This window comes from Argentina silus (assembly GCF_951799395.1).
Source record: "Argentina silus genome assembly, chromosome: 2".
Lineage (NCBI taxonomy): Eukaryota > Metazoa > Chordata > Actinopteri > Argentiniformes > Argentinidae > Argentina > Argentina silus.
In genome coordinates, this window is record NC_139656.1 from 31662030 (window position 1) to 31683412 (window position 21383).

The 21383-nt window shown below is 49.2% G+C and overlaps 2 protein-coding genes across 2 annotated transcripts in view; one reads left to right on the forward strand and one right to left on the reverse strand.

Annotated features, from left to right (window-relative positions):
- The first annotated feature begins 470 nt into the window (after positions 1 to 470).
- Positions 471 to 3338, forward strand: sowahaa (sosondowah ankyrin repeat domain family member Aa). The gene is made up of 2 exons (XM_083697292.1): positions 471 to 2632; positions 2667 to 3338. The coding sequence occupies exon 1, from the start codon at positions 548 to 550 to the stop codon at positions 1988 to 1990; it is 1443 nt and encodes a 480-aa protein (XP_083553418.1). The 5' UTR covers positions 471 to 547; the 3' UTR covers positions 1991 to 2632; positions 2667 to 3338.
- Positions 3339 to 9974: 6636 nt separating this feature from the next.
- shroom1 (shroom family member 1) overlaps positions 9975 to 21383 on the reverse strand; it is a 34451-nt gene continuing 23042 nt past the window's right edge. Inside the window, exons 2-8 of the mRNA XM_083665324.1 lie at positions 17625 to 20612; positions 17190 to 17242; positions 16162 to 16833; positions 14118 to 14837; positions 12537 to 12651; positions 11956 to 12228; positions 9975 to 10222 (exon numbers count right to left, since the gene is read on the reverse strand). Coding sequence (XP_083521450.1) covers positions 9980 to 10222; positions 11956 to 12228; positions 12537 to 12651; positions 14118 to 14837; positions 16162 to 16833; positions 17190 to 17242; positions 17625 to 20465 — 4917 coding nt within the window. The 5' untranslated portion in view covers positions 20466 to 20612 and the 3' untranslated portion in view covers positions 9975 to 9979. The remainder of the gene's footprint in view (positions 10223 to 11955; positions 12229 to 12536; positions 12652 to 14117; positions 14838 to 16161; positions 16834 to 17189; positions 17243 to 17624; positions 20613 to 21383) is intronic.

Consider the following 21383-nt stretch of genomic DNA (forward strand, 5'->3'; position numbering starts at 1 on the left):
ACACTGAATAAATAATTGGTAAAACGATTATGAGTGACTGATACATTATTGGTAGTAAGTTATAGTAGGTATTCTTCACGCAAAGAATGGTGTTTGTGTGGAGAGAGGAGGTGTTTGTGTCGCTTTTATTGAAATATTCTATCATCACCTGTCCTTGAAATATTCTAACATTCTAACAAGTTTAGCATTCTGCTCATGTGTGTAATTTATGAATGGGCATATCTCCCGATGTAGGCAATAGATATCTCCCCTGAAACATTTGTGGGAAGTTGAATCATAAAAGGGAATACATTTCTTGGAGAATGAACTACACACTTCGATCACCACCCCGTTATTCAGTAGCTACTGTACCCACCTCCTCATGAAAGAATTATGCATATATTATTCAAATGATTTCCACGTCTGCAGTTTTCCCCGGAAACTGCAGGTACAGGCGAAGGAGAGAGGGGAGGAGGGGACGGCTCCAGGTAGAGTAATTTACGGGTGACAGGTCTGAGAAGACATTCCGCGTTCGCTGTGACTTTACGTTATTTTTGTGGAGCTGAGAATGGATGTGACACAAGAAGCTATTTTGTCTCTGCTCAGAGAAGCCGAGGGAAAGCTGAAGAATTCCGACTTGCTGAGTAAGTTCAAAGGTCCTTTAAACTGCGCAGATCCCGCAGAAAAGAAACAGAACCGGGACCTTTTCAAACGGATCGTGAACACTGTTGCAGTCGTGAAAGAAATCGAAGATGTCAAGTATATTGTCATAAGAAAAAAATTTCTGCATTTATTACAAGAGGGACATGACGTTGTTCATCAAGTGAATAATAGGTCTGAAACCCCAGAACCAGGTGAACAGTCCTCCCCTGTACAGGAATGCGACCATAATGCACATTCTCAAGAGGGGAGAGGAGAGACCTCTGTTCCCGATAACCAAGAACCTGTTGTCTCAAGTGTCAGTGAATGTGTGTTGAAGGACAGCGAGGCACAGCCACCTACAGAAGATGTACGCTCACCCATAGAGCTGGCTTTGCAAAGGTTTGTGGATTTCAAACCCAAAAGGGCCCTGTTTTTTACCGTAGACCAGCCGTCAGAAGTATGTGCTTTGAAGCCTGAGACCCCTGTTGTTCATAACAAGCCGTACGGCCTCCCTTTAAGAATGCCTCCAAACCCAACCAGAATTGAGACCCGCAAACTCAAATCTGGGGACGATGACGACCCTCCAGCGAGAGTGAACGCATACCAAGACCCCTACAGCTCCCCCAGAGTCAAGAGGAGACAGTTAAACGAGGGCGCTGGCCCGGGCGCTCCGCAACTAAGGGGGGCCACTAAGACCACCAAGCCCTCCGAGGAGCCCAAGTTCCCCTCCTCGGTCCCCCTGGAGCAAGCTGAACATGAGTGGCTGGTGAAGTCCGCGTCAGGCCACTGGACCCAGGTCCTGGGGCTCCTGCTGAGGGACAACCAGCTGGCCGAGAAGAGAGATTTCATGTCGGGCTTCACGGCCCTCCACTGGGCCGCCAAGACCGGTAACAGCGAGATGGTGGCGAGGATCATAGACATATCCAGAAAAGCTGGCGTGGAGGTGGACGTGAATGCCAGAACCTACAGCGGTTACACCCCCCTGCACATCGCCGCCTTGCATGACCAGGAGTTTGTGTTAGCCATGCTAGTGAATGACTATGGGGCGGACGCCAACAGAAGAGACAATTGTGGGAAGAAGCCTTATTACTACCTGCACAAGGGGATCTCCACCCGGGTGAGGGAGCTTCTCTGTGAGCCTAAGGTCGAGGTCCAGGAGCCCGTGCCACAAGAGAAGGAGGACTTGGATCTCTTTCCGGAACTTTCGAAAGGCTTCCACACGATCAGCCGTCTCTTCCAGCCTCATGTGGCAGGGCATAAGAAGAAGCACAAGCAGAGGGCGGGGTTCCTCTCCCTGAACGACGACCCCAGGGACGACGGAGAGGAGAGCGGGTCCAGACACAGCGTTCTCTCCGACATATTTATGTGACCACTTACAGGCCTTCACTACCCGAGTGCAATTACATTGAATTAATGAACTACTGTTATGTGTGTGGTAGCACTTTAACATTAAGTGGCCCCTTATACCTGTGTACTGTAGTAACAATATTGTGTCTGTATTATCACACAATTATATTATTGTTACACTATGCAAATATGTATCAAATCAGCAGATGTGAAATATGAAATGGAGTGACATCCAGTTGCCACTGTACCTGTGTAGCAACACTGTACTGTTAATATAATATAATATATATATGCCATTTAGCTGACACTTTTATCCAAAGTGACTTACATTGCAGTGAGTGCACACATTTTTCAGTATATACCGTCTCAGTACTATATACAGTATATACTACACTCACCGGCCACTTTATTAGGTACACCTTGCTAGTACTGGGTTGGACCCCATTTTGTAGCCCAAGCCCTTTTCATACCGGATTTCTTGGAAACGGCTAGCATTGGTTGATGTTGGGGGACATTATGGTTTTGTTTTTGATCTACAATAGTACTGGTGATATTAGATGGGTATAATGCGATTATGGGTTTTATTCTATGTTTTCAAAATAGCTTCTTTCAATTAGTAGTATTTGACAGTTATTTGACACCGTTAAACTACTGAGATGAAGAGGTGAATGGGGTGTAATCCTAACATGGATGAAGAGGTGAATGGGGTGTAATCCTAACATGGATGAAGAGGTGAATGGGGTGTAATCCTAACATGGATGAAGAGGTGAATGGGGTGTAATCCTAACATGGATGAAGAGGTTTGGCCTTCCTAGTCTATACTCCCATAGTTTAACCTACTGTACACTCCTGCATGTGTACTACAGGGGAGGCTGGGGGAGGTAGAAATCAGAGGACGGTCTCATTGTAATGCATCAAACGTGTGTTTGATACCATTCCTCATTCTGTTCCATGCATTACAATGAGCCCGTCCTCCGATTGCTGCCTCCACCAGCCTCCCCTGGTATACTAATGAGTTAATGTCTATCAACTGACCCAAAGTTCAGAATTCAGAATCAGAATCAGAATTCTTTTATTTGGCCAAGTATATTTGCACATACAGGAAACTGACTTGGTGAGGTTGGTGCATGAGACATAAAAAACAGTATATTTATATATTATCTCTTATATATTATCTCTTATATATATATATATATATATATATATATATATATATATATATATATAAGCAAAATATTAACAAAAAAAATACAAAAAGTAAAATATTAACAAAATAGCAAAAAAGAAAAATTTACAAAATAGAACAATAAAACAACAATGATAATAATAATAATGGTTGATTTAATGAACATAAAGACTATGCAATCTGCCAATTCTCTTCCTTACATTTTTATTGACATCAATAAAGATATCATCAATACAGTAGTAATGATGTTTGTTACATTTGTTATGGTGAATGTCAGGCTTCTGGGAAGAAAGCAGTAAATATGTCTCTGTGTGTGTGTTGGGTTGTTGGTTTGATGGAGACAGCTGAGGGTTGATGATTCAGCTATCTGAGCGGCGTGCTTATGTCAGCCCTGGGCCCTGAGGCGAGAGGAGAGGAGCTGGGGAGTGAACAGGCTTGGCACACACACACACACACACACGCATGCACACGCACACACACACACACACACACACACACACGCATGCACACACACACACACAGGCTTGACTAACGCACACACTCACACACACACACACAGGCTTGACTAACACACACACTGACACACACACACACACACACACAGACTTGACTAACGTACACACACACACACACAGGCTTGACTAACGCACACACTGACACACACACACACACACACACACACACACAGAGACACAAACAGGCTTGACTCATGCTGTGTCCCTGGCCCTCTCATGATGTCAACTCCCTCGCAGCGAAATGTCTCTACGTCAAGCCAAGTCTCCTCCCGGGGCAGGAGCAAATGTTCCCGCTGCAGCAGTACTGTAGGAAGGCCTTGGGCAAGAAGGACACAGTCTCACGCATGGGTGATCTTCTCTCTGTTTCTCATTACATAACATATACTGGACCGCTAACACACACACACACACGCATGCACGCACACACACACACACACACACACATACACACACACACACCAACTGGGCCTCTAACTACCCACACACGCATTTACCGCATTTACAGTTCACACACACACACACACACACACACACACACACACACACACACACACACACACACATACACACACACACCAACTGGGCCTCTAACTACCCACACACGCATTTACAGTTTACACACACACACACACACACAACGTGGACCAGCCAGCCTGTGTGTTTGCTATCCCTCTACGATGGTTATGTGTGAAGTGAGATCCTCAATCTGTTAGTCAGTAGAAATCCCATTTTGCCTCTGCGCTGTTGGCTGCAGTACGCAGAGCTTAGCCTCTCTGGCAACCGAGGGATTCAGAGGGAAGGTGGTATGTCGTGTGAAGTAAGCCCATCGCTCTGACGTCTCTCTCCCCTCTTTGTCTCTGAAACGGCGTACCAACAAACATTTTCTCCGACATTCAGTTCCTCATAATAGGGGCTTGTTGCCGTCCACAAACAAACTGGGCAGCGGTCCATGGGAACGAACGGAGCCAAAGGGAGGCATGAGGAGATGAGGACCTGATGAGGCCTCCCCTCAGCTACGGCCCCGTCAGCCTGACTGGACGTGCGTCACTCTCTCCTCATTATCGACGCAGATTATACTAGAGAGGATCCTAGTCTCTCTCCCAGGACTGCAGATTATACTAGAGAGGATCCTAGTCTCTCTCCCAGGACTGCAGATTATACTAGAGAGGATCCTAGTCTCTCTCCCAGGACTGCAGATTATACAAGAGAGGATCCTAGTCTCTCTCCCAGGACTGCAGATTATACAAGAGAGGATCCTAGTCTCTCTCCCAGGACTGCAGATTATACAAGAGAGGATCCTAGTCTCTCTCCCAGGACTGCAGATTATACAAGAGAGGATCCTAGTCTCTCTCCCAGGACTGCAGATTATACTAGCCGGGATCCTAGTCTCTCTCCCAGGACTGCAGATTATACTAGAGAGGATCCTAGTCTCTCTCCCAGGACTGTAGATTATACTAGGGAGGATCCTAGTCTCTCTCCCAGGACTGCAGATTATACTAGAGAGGATCCTAGTCTCTCTCCTCATTATAGATGTAGATTATACTAGAGAGGATCCTAGTCTCTCTCCCAGGACTGTAGATTATACTAGAGAGGATCCTAGTTTCACTCCTCATTATAGATGTAGATTATACTAGCCGGGATCCTAGTCTCTCTCCCAGGACTGTAGATTATACTAGAGAGGATCCTAGTTTCACTCCTCATTATAGATGTAGATTATACTAGAGAGGATCCTCTGCTGTTGCACAGCGACTTTCATTTTCATTGTGTTCATTGTGTCCTGCTGGGACCATATATACTGAAATGTGTGCACTCACTGCAATGTAAGTCGCTTTGGATAAAAGTGTCAGCTAAATGGCATATATTATTATTATTATTATTATTATTATTATATTAGAAGAGTCTAGTCTCGCTTCATACTGCAGGTTATGTGAGAGCCAGAGAAACTCTCTGCTCTAGCATCGTTACGTACTTTCATTTCCAGTGTACACAGTTACCCAGTGTTACCCAGTGTTACCCAGTGTACGCAGTTACCCAGTGTTACCCAGTGTGACCCAGTGTTACCCAGTGTTACCCAGTGTTACCAGTGTGACCCAGTGTTACCCAGTGTTGCACACTCTTGGCAAGTTTGTGTCCAAACCTTTGACTGGTACTGTATATTGAAAATAGAATAAAAGTATAAATAGGTTGCTTAAAACCGATTCATGATTCTCTATACTAACTTAAAGTACACTAAAGTTCTTCTGTGTACCTACTCATACAAGTATACTATACGTTTATGTACTTTAAATTGTACTTTAGTACACTTAGAAAAAGTAGATTTTCATGAAATTGAACATACGCGGTTTATCAATAAAGAGGAAGTGATGAGGTGTCAGACTGTGTGTGTGTGTAGAGGCTGTGGAGAGAGTCGTCCCTGAGAGAGACCACACCCTGTTGTCTCACCCTTGATTGTAAATGGTGTATTTTATTGTTATTACTCTTAGATATTCAGAATCAGAATCAGAAAGAGAATCAGAATTCTTTTTGGCCATGTTTGCACATACAGGAAATTGACTTGGTGATGTTGGTGCATGTCGGTCGTTAAACACATTTCATTGTACTGTTTACTGCTGTAACATGACACCCAAACTTGGATTGGATTGATTATTGATGAATACCATGGCCAGTTGAAGTAACAGGAGTTGAGCCAAACTCTTTGTGAAGTCGCTTTCAATTCAAACAGCTTTCAGAGAAACAAACAAAAAAAACCTTGTTTGGTGGAAAGAGGAGAAGTTTAATTTATTCACAATATAACAAACATCATGGAACTCAAAATTCCAAGTTGCCACAAATGAAGCAAACTCTCAACAAAGCAAGTGATACATGAGTGACACAACAACAGCCAGACAAAATGAAGACAGCCTTAGGAAACGTAATTAGAAATGTCTGTATCGGGGGGGGGGGGGGGGTATGGAATGGAGGGGAGGCGAGGGGAGTTTGATGTTTAGGGGGGAAAAAAAGAAGCCAAAGAGTCATCTATGACATGGTGTATATCACTCTGACTCTTATCCTGTATTTGTACTCTTGGAATAAAAACTTGTTTGTTAAAAAAAGAAAAGAAAAGAAATGTTTGTATCGAAACCAAATACGAACGGCCTTCATTTCATGAATTCCTCTCTCTCTCTCTCTCTCTCTCTCTCTCCATCAACATCTCATTCGCTTATGAAACCCCTTATCCCACCCCCAAAAAATAAACAATATGTCCCCATTTCAAAACAGCCTTAGCTCAGTGATCCTGACAAAACACAGTTTTTGACAAATGGATAAAAGGAGACGTGACAAAGTTACACAACAGCCGTATTGTCCACAGAACAGAGAACAGCGAGAGACAGTCGGTCCAAAGCAAGAATGTGCTGCTTTGTTGGTGATACTCCAGAGTGCCGTCTGTGTTCTGCAGTGTTGGTCTTTTGCATGCCTTCAGCATTCCTGCTGGCCGTATAAACAACAAGCCTCTGAAGCGGAGTCCCACTCACTTAACCCAAACGGCCGCCCTCCCTGCGTAGGCCAACACAAACACACGTTTGTTTAGCAAACTGAAATTGACAGGGCCTATAGATCTCCCGGGGAAATGTTTAGGGTAGTGAGCTGTTTTGGGAGAAAACATTATATCAATGTTTTCTTAGGGCAGCTTTTTCTTTTGTGACTTGAGGGAAATGTGTTTTGGATTCAGTCCAGTTGTTTGACATTTTCTGAAAAGAAATTCGCGCCATTTTGTAGGGTGAACACTGGCTGGAGTTATTTGCGAGATCAAAGATGTTTGTAGTGCTTCTTTCAATGTTCTGAAAGCTCTGGAATGGGAGATCAACAACAGGAGGCGGACAGTGGGAGGACGGTGGGCAAAACGTGTCGTTTTATGAGGCAAACAACTTCAATAATATTTCATTTGTGAATTAATAGGAATGTTGAAAACAAACAAAGACAAAGGAGCCCAACGCAAACACAAGGTATTACTCAACAGGAAAGGAACATACCAGGCCATTCTTCCTCACTAATCCCTCCTTGACAATTAACACACATTAATCAGGGCGAGACTGAATCATTGTGATGTAAGCTCTGCAATGATCTTAATGAATAACAACCCTACTTCCTTCTGGGTCAAATCTTCAATACAATAGAACAGCAAAAAACAACAATGTTGATAACGGCAAAATTGAAACGGACATGATATGAAACATTAATTATTGTTGGTGGGGGGGGGGGGGGGGGGGGGTCAATCTTCATGTTGTAAAATTGAGATTTATAGTTGAGCAGTTCCACTTGGAGTAAGAGTGCAAATGCATGGCTGCCTTATGGGGACTTTTTCAGACTGGAAAAAGCTGACATTGAAGATGTCATGAGGAGGAATTCAGTTAAAACTATTATTAGAGACCGGACAGACAGACTCCTTACTTCAACTAGAAATGAGAGACTCATAAATGGTCTGGACAGAGGAGGTAGAGAACGGAGGGTGAGAGAGAGAGAGAGAGAGAGAGAGAGAGAGAGAGAGAGAGAGACAGTCAGACAGAAAGCGAAAAAGAGAGACAGAGAGAGAGAGAGAGAGAGAAGATTAGAGAGAGAGAGAGAGAGAGAGAGAGAGAGAGAAGATTAGAGAGAGAGAGAAGATTAGAGAGGGAGACAGTCAGACAGAAAGCGAAAAAGAGAGTAAGAGAGAGAGCAAGAGGAGAGGGTCAGACAGAAAGCGAAAGAGAGAGAGAGAGAGACAGAGAGAGAGAGAGAGAGAGAGCAAGAGGAGAGGGTCAGACAGAAAGCGAAAGAGAGAGAGAGAGAGACAGAGAGAGAGAGAGAGAGAGAGCCAGAGGAGAGGGTCAGACAGAAAGCGAAAGAGAGAGAGAGAGAGAGAGAAGATTAGAGAGAGAAAGATTAAGACACCTGCAGTAAAGTTCTTGGACATTATCATTTTTAATCACAACTTCAAGGAAGCATAGCTTCTGACTGAGATCACGAGGACATTTGAAACAAATAATCTAAAGTAGAAATGCTTCTGGGCAATAATCTCATTTTTAAGAGGTTTACCACTTTGTGTATGTAGGACTTGCTTGTCAGTGTGAAATCATAAGACATAAGTAATGCACAATCCATATTGCTGAATAAGCTAATATGTATTTTATGGTATTAAATCCACCGCTACCTCTCAAAATCCTATTCAAATCATACATTGGATGAAGTAAGGCTTCCAGTTTGAAATAAGTGTTTGGAAAAAAAAACTAAATAGGTTTAGAAATGTATGTGCAGTAAGTTAACATGTCAAAGTGCTTTTTTTCCATTCACCTTTTTTGGTTTTTATCAATAGTGCCTTTATTTTAAAACACGTAAATAAAACATAAAATGTAAAGAGAGATTTCATCTTCCTCCTACAGCAGTTTGACTGAGATACAGCCACATACAGCACCCTCTTTCAGACCAGCCTCCCTCACCAGACTGGACACTCCAGGGGAGGCTGGTGGAGGTAGAAATCGGAGGACGGGCTCATTGTAATGCCTGGAACGGAATGAGGAATGGAATCAGACACGTTCCTCATTCCGTTCCATTCCAATGAGCCCTACCTCCACCAGCCTCCCCTGGTGTGTCCACACACACACATGAAGATAACTTTCAGGCCACTCAATACAATCTTAAAGCTTATAAAAAAAAAAAAAAGGTTTCCAAAGTCGCAGGCAAAAGTGTGATCTCAACGGTAAAAGTAATAATAAAGGACATCAAATGAACACGATGAGAGGCCGACACACAGTCCAGTCCACGCAGTAGTAGTCCTAACTGACAACAACCCACATCACCACCCCTATAGAAAGGCACACGGACAGAGAGCTCTCCTACAGTACACACACGAGTTCATATGGACAGATGGAGTCTGAGAGGGACTTGTCTTTAGACATCCATGTGATTGTGCTGGCTGGAGACTGTCAGCCCAGGGTGAAGGAGGAGGAGGAGGATGTGTGGGGGGGGGGGGGGTCAGGGCTCTATCCAAGCCCAGAGACGTGGTGGACGGCTGGGGTAGACGACCAGGAGAGAGGGGTGGTGGGGGGGGTCCTAATTGTGGTGTTCTCCTCAGGAAAGCAGTCATAAGTGGTGGAGGAGGAGGAGGAGGACGACGCGGAGGAGGAGGAGGGGGCGCAGGGCTCTACACAAGCCCAGAGAAGTCATGGACAGCTGGGGTAGACGACCAGGACGACCAAAGAAGGGAGTGCTGGTAGCAACCGTAGCCAAGTCCCCCAGTCCCCCCAGTCCTCCCAGTCCCCCAAGTCCCCCAAGTCCCCCCAGTCCCCCAGAGTGTTCAGCAAGCCAGACCCTCCAGCTGCTCCTCCCCCAGACGCTGCCTCTCCTCCAGGTCCTTCAGCCGGATGAGGAGCGAGGCCTTGGTCTGGACGAAGTGCCGGTAGTCCTGGAGCTGCTCCGGGGTCAGGCAGCGAGACAGGAAGCCGGACACTACGCTCTCCCGTCGGTCCAGGTTGTCCTTTAGGTCTTTGGCATCGTCCCTCTGTTTGCACAGCAGACGGTGACGGTTGTCCAGGGATTGCTGCACGGGGAGGGAAAGAGGGAGAGAAGGAGGGAGGGAGAGGGAGAGATGGAGAGAGCGAGAGAGAGAGAGAGAGAGAGAGACAGTCAGGCAGAAAGCAAAAGAGAGAGAGAGAGAGACAGAGAGAGAGAGCAAGAGAGAGAGAGAGGGAGGGAGGGAGAGGGAGGGGGAGGGAGGGAGGGAGAGAGAGAGAAAAGGCATTTTGTTGTCAGTCACTGTTATGATGATAAATAAAGTCAAGGTTTGATGACAACTATTGAGCCGAAACGTCGGTGAGGTGAAGAAACGTCAACCTATTCTCTAAACGGGTTAGGGCTAGTTAGCCATTAGGCCTGTACGGAATGTGTATCCGTCGTTTTCTAAAGAAAGATTTGTTGTTGTGAGCAGTTGTTATGGAGCAGACTAGGTCATGGTGCCACTCCTGGAGGGTAACTAATTCATGTTGCAGAGCTCTTGTTCAGAGGAGAGGGCTGCACTATTTATTCTGTCCACCAGAGGGCAGGGCAGACACAAATGGCGAGGACATCGAAACTGGTGTGTAGTTTCGATGACTCAGACTGCACATACCAGCCCTGCTGATAACAGCAGGGAAAGCTCAAACAAGGGCTGACTTACAACATGACATTTGACATGTTATTCCACAAATAGCCTTATAAAAGGCAAATCTGGAGATAGGAGCAACCATAACACATGCACTGCTGTATGTTCAGCATGGACGCTTAAATGACTTGGGAGCACACAGAACCAGATCATTTAGCAAGACACGACATCAGTGGATATACTCAGAAATTAATCACATGACCTATCAGACGCAATCATATACTGATGCAGGACACTACTTGGCCAGCCTATCAGATGCTTTAGTATACTGACGCTGGACTGACACTCAGCCTATCAGATGCTTCAGTACACTGATGCTGGACTCTGACACTCGGCTGAATAACCTCTTCATGGGAATACAGACTTAAAGGCTTTCAAACTGAGACACTCTTTTAAACCTAGAACAAACAATCATCGTCACAAAACCTCATCGGGGCGATCACAAAATCTACAATAGCACGGTAATCAAACGTCAATAATCCCAGATTATTTCTCAACTCCCAAGAGGTGTGGAACAGCTGCTCAGATAAGGTGCCATTCAACTCTCTAACCAGTCTGTTTGCAGGTCTAGGTAAACAGCCAGGCCCACGAGAGAGAGCACGTCTGGGAGCGTGACTGGGGCCAGCAGGGTGAAGGTCAATGTGAATCTCAACTCACTCAATGCAAGAAGTGAACTGGAATTCAGTTATCTCTCTCTTTCTCTCTTTCTCCTCTCTCTCTCTCTTTCTCCTCTCTCTCTCTCACTCTTTCTCTCTCTCTCACTCTCTCTCTCTACTCTCACTCTCTCTCTCTCTACTCTCTCTCTCTCTCTCTCTCTCTCTCTCTCTCTCACTCTCTCTCTCTCTCTCTCTCTCTCTCTCTGATATTTGCTTATGTATTAAGACACATCGGTTCACACGTTCCTATGGCCTTAGGGCGTTTACAGTAACTTCTGTTTGTTTAAGCAAGACTCTCGAGGGCTTCCATGGCTTACAGGAGAAACTTAGATTGGTTAAAGTATCCAAACTGCAATATCAGTGCTTGAATGTCTGTGTCTGTGTGTGTGTGTGTGTGTGTGTGTGTGTGTGTGTGTGTGTGTGTGTGTGTGTGTGCGCGTGTGTGCGTGAGTGTGTGTGTCCGTCCATGAGTCTCACCTTCTCCTCGGCGTCTGTGTGCTCATCCACGGTGCTCAGGGCGTTCTGTACGCGAGCCAGCCGGGCGGAGAGGCACAGCAGCAGACTGACCACGCGCTCCAGGTCCCCGATGAAGAGCACGTAGCGCTCCAGCTCCAGAGGGCTGCAACGGTCCCTCACCAGGGCCTCCACGGCGGCGCCCTGCACCCCGTTCCCCTCCACCTCCTCCTGCAGACTGTCCCGGGTCTCCCCCAGGGCACGCAGACGCTCCTCGATACACCTCACCAGCAACCTCTGTGAGGGAGAGAGAGTGTGTAAGAGAGGTGTGTGTGTTTGAGAGAGGACAAGTGTGTGTGTGTGTGTGTGTGCGTGATGTATGTGTGTGTTTGTGTGTTTGAGGGAGGATAAGTGTGTGTGTGTGTGTGTGTGTGTGTGTGTGTGTGTGTGTGTGTGTGTGTGCGTGTGTGTGTGTGTGTGTGTGTGTGTGTGTGTGTGTGTGTGTGTGTGTGTGTGTGTGTGTGTGTGTGCGTGTGTGCGTGCATTACACTATCACACCCCGGTTTATTCCTTCCATATTAAAACAATGAGAAGTGCTATATTACCTTCTTCTCAGTGACATCAGCCTTGGTCTGGGTCTGAGCCTCAGGTGGGGGGGGGTTCTCACCTCCAGGAGAGGAGGGGCTTGGAGGGGCGGCCACATCCTCCAGCACTTCACAGCTTGAAACAGAGAAAGAGAGAGAGAGAGAGAGAGAGATTTAACCACATTTTTAACCACACTACCATGCATGCTGATCAATACGGTTTATAACAATTGAATGTGAATCAATATTGAATGATCACACTGTATGTCATGTTTTACTCTAATGCTGTTCCACACCATAGTCATATTGTGAAAGTTGTTTTGCTAAATTGAGGGGTGACATGTCAATAAACGTCTCCTATGTCCTCAGTCCCCACTAAAAGCAATAATTTATCGGCCTGCCTTAGCCCCCAAGCCCCACCTGTACCCAACAAACACCCCAAGCCCCACCTGTACCCAACAAACACCCCAAGCCCCACCTGTCCCAAACAAACACCCCAAGCCCCACCTGTCCCCAACAAACACCCCAAGCCCCACCTGTCCCAAACAAACACCCCAAGCCCCACCTGTCCCCAACAAACACCCCAAGCCCCACCTGTACCCAACAAACACCCCAAGCCCCACCTGTCCCAAACAAACACCCCAAGACCCACCTGTCCCAAACAAACAGACCAAGACCCACCTGTCCCAAACAAACACCCCAAGCCCCACCTGTCCCCAACAAACACCCCACGTCCCACCTGTACCCAACAAACACCCCAAGCCCCACCTGTACCCAACAAACACCCCAAGCCCCACCTGTCCCAAACAAACACCCCAAGCCCCACCTGTCCCCAACAAACACCCCAAGCCCCACCTGTCCCCAACAAACACCCCAAGACCCACCTGTCCCAAACAAACACCCCAAGCCCCACCTGTCCCAAACAAACACCCCAAGCCCCACCTGTCCCAAACAAACACCCCAAGCCACACCTGTCCCAAACAAACACCCCAAGCCCCACCTGTCCCCAACAAACACCCCAAGCCACACCTGTCCCAAACAAACACCCCAAGCCCCACCTGTCCCCAACAAACACCCCAAGACCCACCTGTCCCAAACAAACACCCCAAGCCCCACCTGTACCCAACAAACACCCCACGCCCCACCTGTCCCACTAGTCTTTATGTAACTAGTGCACTCAGTCTAAGTGCTAGTAGTGAGTAGACACCCATGCGTGGTGATGTCACACAGAGTAACAGGGCACCAGCAGAGCCCGGCTCCGGCTATCAGACACGTGGATCATGTGTCTGGCAATAGCACTTCAGTTGGAGCTAATGTTTCCAATGCTATTTATTACCTTGTATTTACAAATGGAAATGATGTAAAAGTGGGTATTTTCTGGTTCTTACTTTAAAAATTAAACACAATTAGTTTAGTAACCACCTGGTGCCATGAGAGCACCGGGTGACATCATGCTGTCGTACTGTAGCTGTGCTCCAGGGGAGGCTGGTGGAGGTAGAAATCGGAGGACGGGGACCTCCACCAGCCTCCCCTGAATTGATTTGACAGTACTGTTTCCACTGGTATTTAATTAGTATCTAGCAGGTCATTTGAGATGTTCACCTGTCTGCTGCCTCTCTCTGCTCCTGCTTCTTCTTATAGTGCTCCTCCATCAGCAGGGTATCCTCTGACAGCAGCTGCTCCATCAGCATCAACGCTGTCTTACGATTGGTCAGCGGGAACAGAACCCTGGCCAGCGATTGGTCGGCCCTGACCACGTCTTCCACCAGCTCCTCCCAGCGTGGTTCCAGCGTAGGAGGAGGTGTCTTCTCTGGGTTCTCTGTCTCTCCCACTGGGGTCTCGTCCTCCCCCTCCTCCCTCTCCTTCCCCTCCTTCCCCTCCTCCTCTGTCTTCTCTTTCTCCTTGTCCTCCTCTGGGAGCTCCCCACCCTCCATGCCCTGACAGGTGTCTGCATCAGGGGCTGGGGTGGTAGGGGCTGGAGCAGGGGTTGGGGTGGAGGTAGGGGCTGGAGCAGGGGCTGGGGTGGTAGGGGCTGGACCAGGGGCTGGGGTGGTGGCAAGGGCTGAGTGAAGGTCACTACCCTGGGGACCAGGGGCTGGAGATGGAGACTCTCCCTGGGCCACATCCCCAGACAGGCTCCCCTCCTCCTCCTCCTGCTCTTTAGATCCTGGTTCAGAAGGTATGTTCCACAGAGAAGGGTCTGTAGTGACTCCACAGCTCAGAGAGACTTCCTGAGGGGACCCGGGGGGAGGAGAGTCACTGGGCTCGTCTACAGACTCCTCCCTCTCGGCTGAGGGAACCGGAGGGGGGGTCTTCGATCTGCTGGAAGGAAAACAAGTTTTTTTGTTGAAAAATGTTAATGTTGAAATATATTAAGTTTGTTGTGTAACCTCATTGGAAATGGGCATCAGGGGAGGCTGGTGGAGGTAGAAATCAGAAGACGGCTCATTGTAATGAATGGAATGGACCGAGGAATGGTATCAAACTACGATTACCTATCTACAGTATAGAGTATGTTAACACTGAATGAGTGAAAAATGTAATGATCAAGAATCATATCGTCATATGATATCTGACCTGAACTAGCCTGCTGTACCTCTCTCTATCCTTCCCTTTCACTGATTATTTTGAAGCCAGCAAACATGTACTGGTTCGTGTCCTGTGCTGTTTCCTGTGAATGGCTGCTGTTGTTATACGAATAATTGCATAACAATTGCTGCCAAGCCTATTTCCCGTTCTGGGAATAAAAAGGTTTACTAACTTTTATTTAGCCTTTATTTAACCAGTTAAGTCATTAACCGGCTTTCCAGGGCTAACACGTGCATGTCAGTGCATGTCAAGGCCAACTGCTTTTTCACAGTCACTCCCAGGCTTCAACAGGGCTTACTCCAGGCCTATCCGGTGCTTCAAACTCAGGCTTTTAGCCTCCTCTACCCCCCTGGTCCTCCTCTACCCCCCTGGTCCTCCTCTACTCCCCCCTGGTCCTCCTCTACCCCCCCCCCTGGTCCTCCTCTACCCCCCCCCCCCCCCCAGGTCCTCCTCTACCCCCCCCTGGTCCTCCTCTACCCCCCCTCTGGTCCTCCTCTACCCCCCCTGGTCCTCCTCTACCCCCCTGGTCCTCCTCTACCCCCCCTCTGGTCCTCCTCTACCCCCACTGGTCCTCCTCTACCCCCACTGGTCCTCCTCTACCCCCCTGGTCCTCCTCTACCCCCCTGGTCCTCCTCTACCCCCCCTGGTCCTCTTCTACCCCCCCTGCTCCTCCTCTACCCCCCTGGTCCTCCTCTACCCCCACTGGTCCTCCTCTACCCCCCCCCCCCACGTGGTTTGAGAGAGAGCGGGATATTTTTATCATCCAAGTGCTTTAGTTGGCTAGCGAACTTGGTGGGCGGCATAATATAAGTTAGCTCGCTGTAACTACACAATCTAATTGATTTGAATAGCGCTTTTTACAACAACAATTTTACTCTAAGTGCTTAAGTTACCAGAACATGTTGGGAAACCAGAGGATTTGACATGTTGTCTCCATATAGTTTGCCACTTTACGAAACTGCAGAATGTAAACAAACTGCGGTTCTTGAGAACACATTCTGACGACCTGAGCAAGCAGAAGCAATGAAACATGCAGCAAAGCAGACATGTGACTAACCTGGAGCTGGCCTTGCTCTCACCAGGAGCCCTGGGCTGGTTGGATGAGGAAGGAGAGGTGGAGGAGGAGGAGGTGGAGGTGGCCTTGCTCTCTCTCTCACTGGCCTCCTGATCGCTGGGGGAGGGTGGGAGAGGGGGGAGGGGGGCCTCTCTGGAGATGCCAGTGGCCTCTGCCTCATCTGTAACCTGAGGACCAGAGCTGTGGGTGCCAGGGGAGCCAGAGCCAGCCCTGACTTGAGATGAGGAGCTGGACGCTGGGGAGGTGGATCTACTGGAGTCCCTGGTTCTTCTGTTCATGGGAGAGGCCTCCTCCTCCTCACTGGCCAGCTGTGGTGGGGCAGAGTCCTGCTTGAGGAGTGGATTCCTCAGGGCTTGGGCTTGGGCTTGGGGCTGGGTCTGGGACTGGTTCTTCTCCCCCTGGCCCTCCCTGAAGAATGACACACTCCTCTTCTCTCGGCCCCCCGGACCCCCTTGCCTGCTGCTGCGGAGCTGGTCCAGCTGCTCAGAGCTCTTACTCAGCGCAGAGGGCCGGGTGCTGAACCTGGACACACCCAGCTCCTCCATGGACTTGCCTCTCTCGGCTACGACCCGGACACGCTGGCCCTCGGGTACGGACATGGCCGCCACCGGGCTTCTCCTCGCCACCGCCTCCTCATCCACGCTCCTCTCAACACTGGGAAACACAACGCACACAATGGATTAACACCATGAAAATGTACTGCATGCGCCTCTTCGCCTCTTTGAGAACCTTGTTCGTACATTCTTTACCTTTAAAATGAAGCATATTTGTTGACTCCCTGAACGCAGTTCTAATGTAGGCAATGTTTCTACCAGTGTATAAATCTCATAAAGGAATGCTGGCATGCTGCATTTTCATATGGGTGTTCCCTTTCAATGCCACAGTAAATCAACAATCTACATGTAGATTATACCGACCGTACCATAATGTACCACAGCATACATTTTGTCTTACAGCCTACATCCACACCCACCCTCTCTCTCTCTTTACTTTACATATGTACAACGTACCTGGTGTTGTCCTTAGTATGGACAGGTGAGGGGTCATTCACATAGTCAGGGGCCTGTAGCCAAACAGATAAGACGAACCAACATTAGCATCATTTTAATCCTGACTGACAATGAGATACGTACATGCCTCTAGTCAATTTCCTGTATGTGCAAATATACTTGGCCAAATAAAAGAATTCTGATTCTGATTCTGATTCTATGAAATATTAAAACAGAATCTCAAATGATATTGAGTCCAGGAGAAGCTGGTGGAGGTAGAAATCGTAGGATGGGCTCATTGCAATGCATGGAATGGACACGTGTTTGATGCCATTCCATGCATTACAATGAGCCCGTCCTCTGATTTCTACCTCCACCAGCCTCCCCTGATTGAGTTTCTTCTTTCAGATAGTAGTGTTGAGAAAGTATTTAAAATGGGGACCTGATGAGACTAACCTCAAAAGCATGGGGCGTGGAGGTTGAGCGGTTCCTGAAGAACTCTGGTGGTTCTGGCTGGTCCAGCAGACTCTCCACCGAGGCACACTTCCCCTGAGATGGGCTGGGGGTCCCTCTCCAGCTGGACTGGCGGGAGTGACCCCCAGAGCTGGACTGGGCGTTGCTGAACTGGGCGTACCTAGCAGAGCTGGAGGACGAGTCCAGAATGCGCCCTGCGGAGTGGGGCCTGTGCTGCTTCTTCTTGGGGCCTTTATTCCCCGAGAGAGGCCTGGGACCCCAGTCGGACGGCTTCCCCGCCGTGGAGTGCCTCTGGCTGGGTGCCGGAGGGGCCTGAGGAGCTGGTTGCTGGGGCTCAGCTACCTTGTGGCCGGTCTTGCGCTCCATGTAGGCCACCAGGGCCTTGTGCTGGAGGTGCTTCAGGGAGGTCTTGGAGAGGCTGGAGGCCGACGAGGCCCTCCCTCTGGTCTCGAACATCTTCTTCCTGGACGCAACCAATCCCTGCTCTCCGAGCTCTAGCTCCTCCCCCGAGAGCAGGCCGTCCTCCTCGTTGCCCAGGGAACGGCAGGCCGCGTGGGAGGTGACGTCAGCCCCCAGTTGGTTGAGCTTCTCGGGCTCCGAGTAGCACATCTTCTTCTGCTCCTGGGTCAGGCGTTTCCTGCCCCCGATGCGGGCCACCGCCACCTGGGGCTGGGCCACGTTGGCCGGCCTCCCGTTCTCCTTCTCATTCTCTCTTTCCATCTCTCCCTTCATATTCTCCTTCTCCTTCTCCCTCTCCCTCTCCCTCTCCTTCACATTCTCCTTCTCCCTCTCCTCAGAGGACGCTACGGAGGGCGTCAGCGTGTCTGTGGAGGTCTCGGAGTCCAAGGAGGGGAAGACCGTGTGGAGCACTGTAGGCCTCAACTCAGGTCTGGATCGGACCCTATGGGGCCATGACAGCTGGAGGTCCCTTCTCTTGAAAGACGTCTCCCTCAGCACCATCGACTGGGCATCCTTCAGCTTCTCCTTGTAGTACTTCTTGAAGGAGTCGTCCAGAGTGTTACAGAGGTGGGGTATCACCTTGTCTCTCTCCTCCTGGGGCGTTTCACCCTGGGGGGTTCTGTCAATGCAGATGACGGGGCCTTGCCCTTCCTTGTGGTGAGCAATAATGAGGCCCTGCTCTTTCCCTCTACCTTTCACAATGACGTCAGCCTCCTTTTTGGGCTTGTGGTTTGTGAGCGCCGCCCTGCTGGCACCAGTGAGGTGGTACAGGAGAGGAGTGGTCTCCTTGTTGATCTTCTCGCTAGCCACGTCCCCCAATGGCTGCCTCCTCCCTCTCTTCATTGGCTCGTCTCTCCTCTGGTGGGGGGTCTGCTCCATGCTGATTGGAGGAGGGGGGGTGATGTCCTTGTTGTGGATGTGTGATGACGACGACGATGATGATGATGATGGCGGACGGTTCTCTTCAGGGCCGCAGTAGAAGATGGGGTGATTGCTGCTGTGATGCCTGCCTGTGATCTCTCTACTCTTATGAAGGCTCTGTTCGAGACCATCAAAACTACGCGAGAGCTGGTTGGACATGGGAGAGGAGGGTAGATATGAAACCTGACTGTGTGTGTCTGTGTTTGTATCTAGACCTGTCTGGGTCTTGGTGGTGGTAGTGAAACACTCCCTCTGGTCTGGTGTTGCATCATCATAAGGACTCTGGTGCCTCTGTGGTTGGGGGTTCCTGAACAGACTGTCCATGGTGCTGTGGGATCTCTCTCTCTCCTTTTCTTTCTCCGTCTCCCTCTCTCTCTCCTTCTCTCTCTCCACCGGGGCAGGGCTGTCACTCCCGGCCTCTGACACACAGGGAGACTCTGGACTGGATTTGCACACCCCAGTCACAAAGTAGAACTGTCCCTTGTGCTGGATGCTGCTGTTGACCATGTTCTGAGCCACATGCCAGGGGCTAGCGGACCGGGGCGGCTCCGGCACCAGACCCCCGTGGGCCGAGTGTGACCTCTTGCGCTGACCCTCATAATGGCCTCCCCCTCCCCCTCCCTCTCCCCCACTGACACCTCCAGTGGTCGATTGTTTAGGGTGCTTAGTCTGGCTTGTATGAGGGGGCGATCGGTTTGAGATACTTGCCGACTTTTGCTGCTGCTCAGCGGTCTTCTCCGAGCGGTCTGGGTTCACCGAGTCCCTGTGGTGGTAGGGATGCTGGGAGAACCTCCAGCCGTGGGCTAGGTCGGGCCTGGGACGGCCCGTATCAGGATGACTAGTCTGGGGCCGCGGGGGTGACCGGTCTGCCTGCTGCTGGGCCTCAGGACCAGGACCAGGTTGGAGGTGGTGGTGCTGGTGGGCCCGGCTGACGTTCTCTAGGTTCCTGGTGGCTATGAAGCTGTCCAGACGGGTCGGTGGCAGGGGAGGAGGAGGAGGCGGTGCTGCTACTGCTTCCTGGTTACAGTACTCTTGTTGTGTTCTACCACTACTACGGCAGCCATTGTTGTTGTCCTGGTTGTTGTTGTGGTTGTTGCCGTAGCGGTACTGTTTTGAGATGGCCTCGACGGAGCGGTACAGTTGGTCCATGCTCTTGGGGTCAGAGTGGAGGAGGTGGGGGTGGTAGATGGCCTTCACATACTTGAGGTCCGTGTAGTGGAGGCTGTTGGGCTGGAGGTCCTCAGGGAGGAAGGGCGAGGGGAAGTCGGGGGCGTTCGACCCCCCGGAGAAGGAGCTGTAGGCGGAGTCGCCTTTGCCGTGGTGGTGGGTGAAATGGTCGATGCTGCTTGTGGACTTGGCTGGGGAGAGCCGACTCACTGGCAGGCTCAGAGGGTGCAGGTCCAGGTTGCTCATTCTCTCAAAGTGGAAGTTGTAGGAATCCATTTGGGTTCGGGGGTGGAGAGGTGGAGGTGGACCCACCGTGGTCGGCGACACATTCACCACTGCTGCTGGGCCTTCAGGACATGACCCGGCACTACTGCTAACTTCCTCTCTCAGATTCTATCTTCAGTAGGCGGGGTTCAAACTCTCCTGGGAAGGAAACACACAAACACAACATAGATGGGTTATCATAACAGAAAACGAGGTGTGACTATTCATGCTCTATTTCCATCTTGGACAACAGGGAGGTGTAGCAAAGCCAACTACAGTGTGTTGGGTTTCCCTGCCAATGACAACACACAACAAACGGGCGATACTATTCTGCTCCGCCAGCGAATCAGGGCTCACGACCAACAACATGTTTGTGTTAAGATTCTCAACATGGTCTATCCACTGGAGCAACAACCACACTCAACACTGGCCTAATGGCGGTCTGGTGGATCAAAGGACAGACACTAACAGTGTTGGGGAAGCTACTCTGAAAATGTAGTTAACTACCTATTACCAACTGCTTTATGAAGAAGCTGCACTTCACTAAAGCTGCCCTTGAGAGAAATGTAGTTTGTCAAACTAAAGCTACTATGGAAAAGCATTTCACAGTCAGTCAGTGAAAGATGACCAGTCCATGTGACAGTGATTTCAGAGTGTTTCAGCCGCATGCTTTCTGAGAGAGAGAAAAGTGGTGAGGTGGAGAAAAGTGGGGAGATGAAAGTCATACTTAGGGTCCAGTGTTGGGGAGTAGTTCTTGAAATTACTCTACCAGGAGTAAAACGACCGTTGCTTATCTGGAAAAGGATTTATGGACTAGTAGCCAAATACAAGATACAAGATCTTTTATCAGCCACACAACTGAGGTTGGTGGAATTAATTTCCAGCATGGTGGCAAGTTCTACATTCACCAACCATTTTGCAATCTCTTAT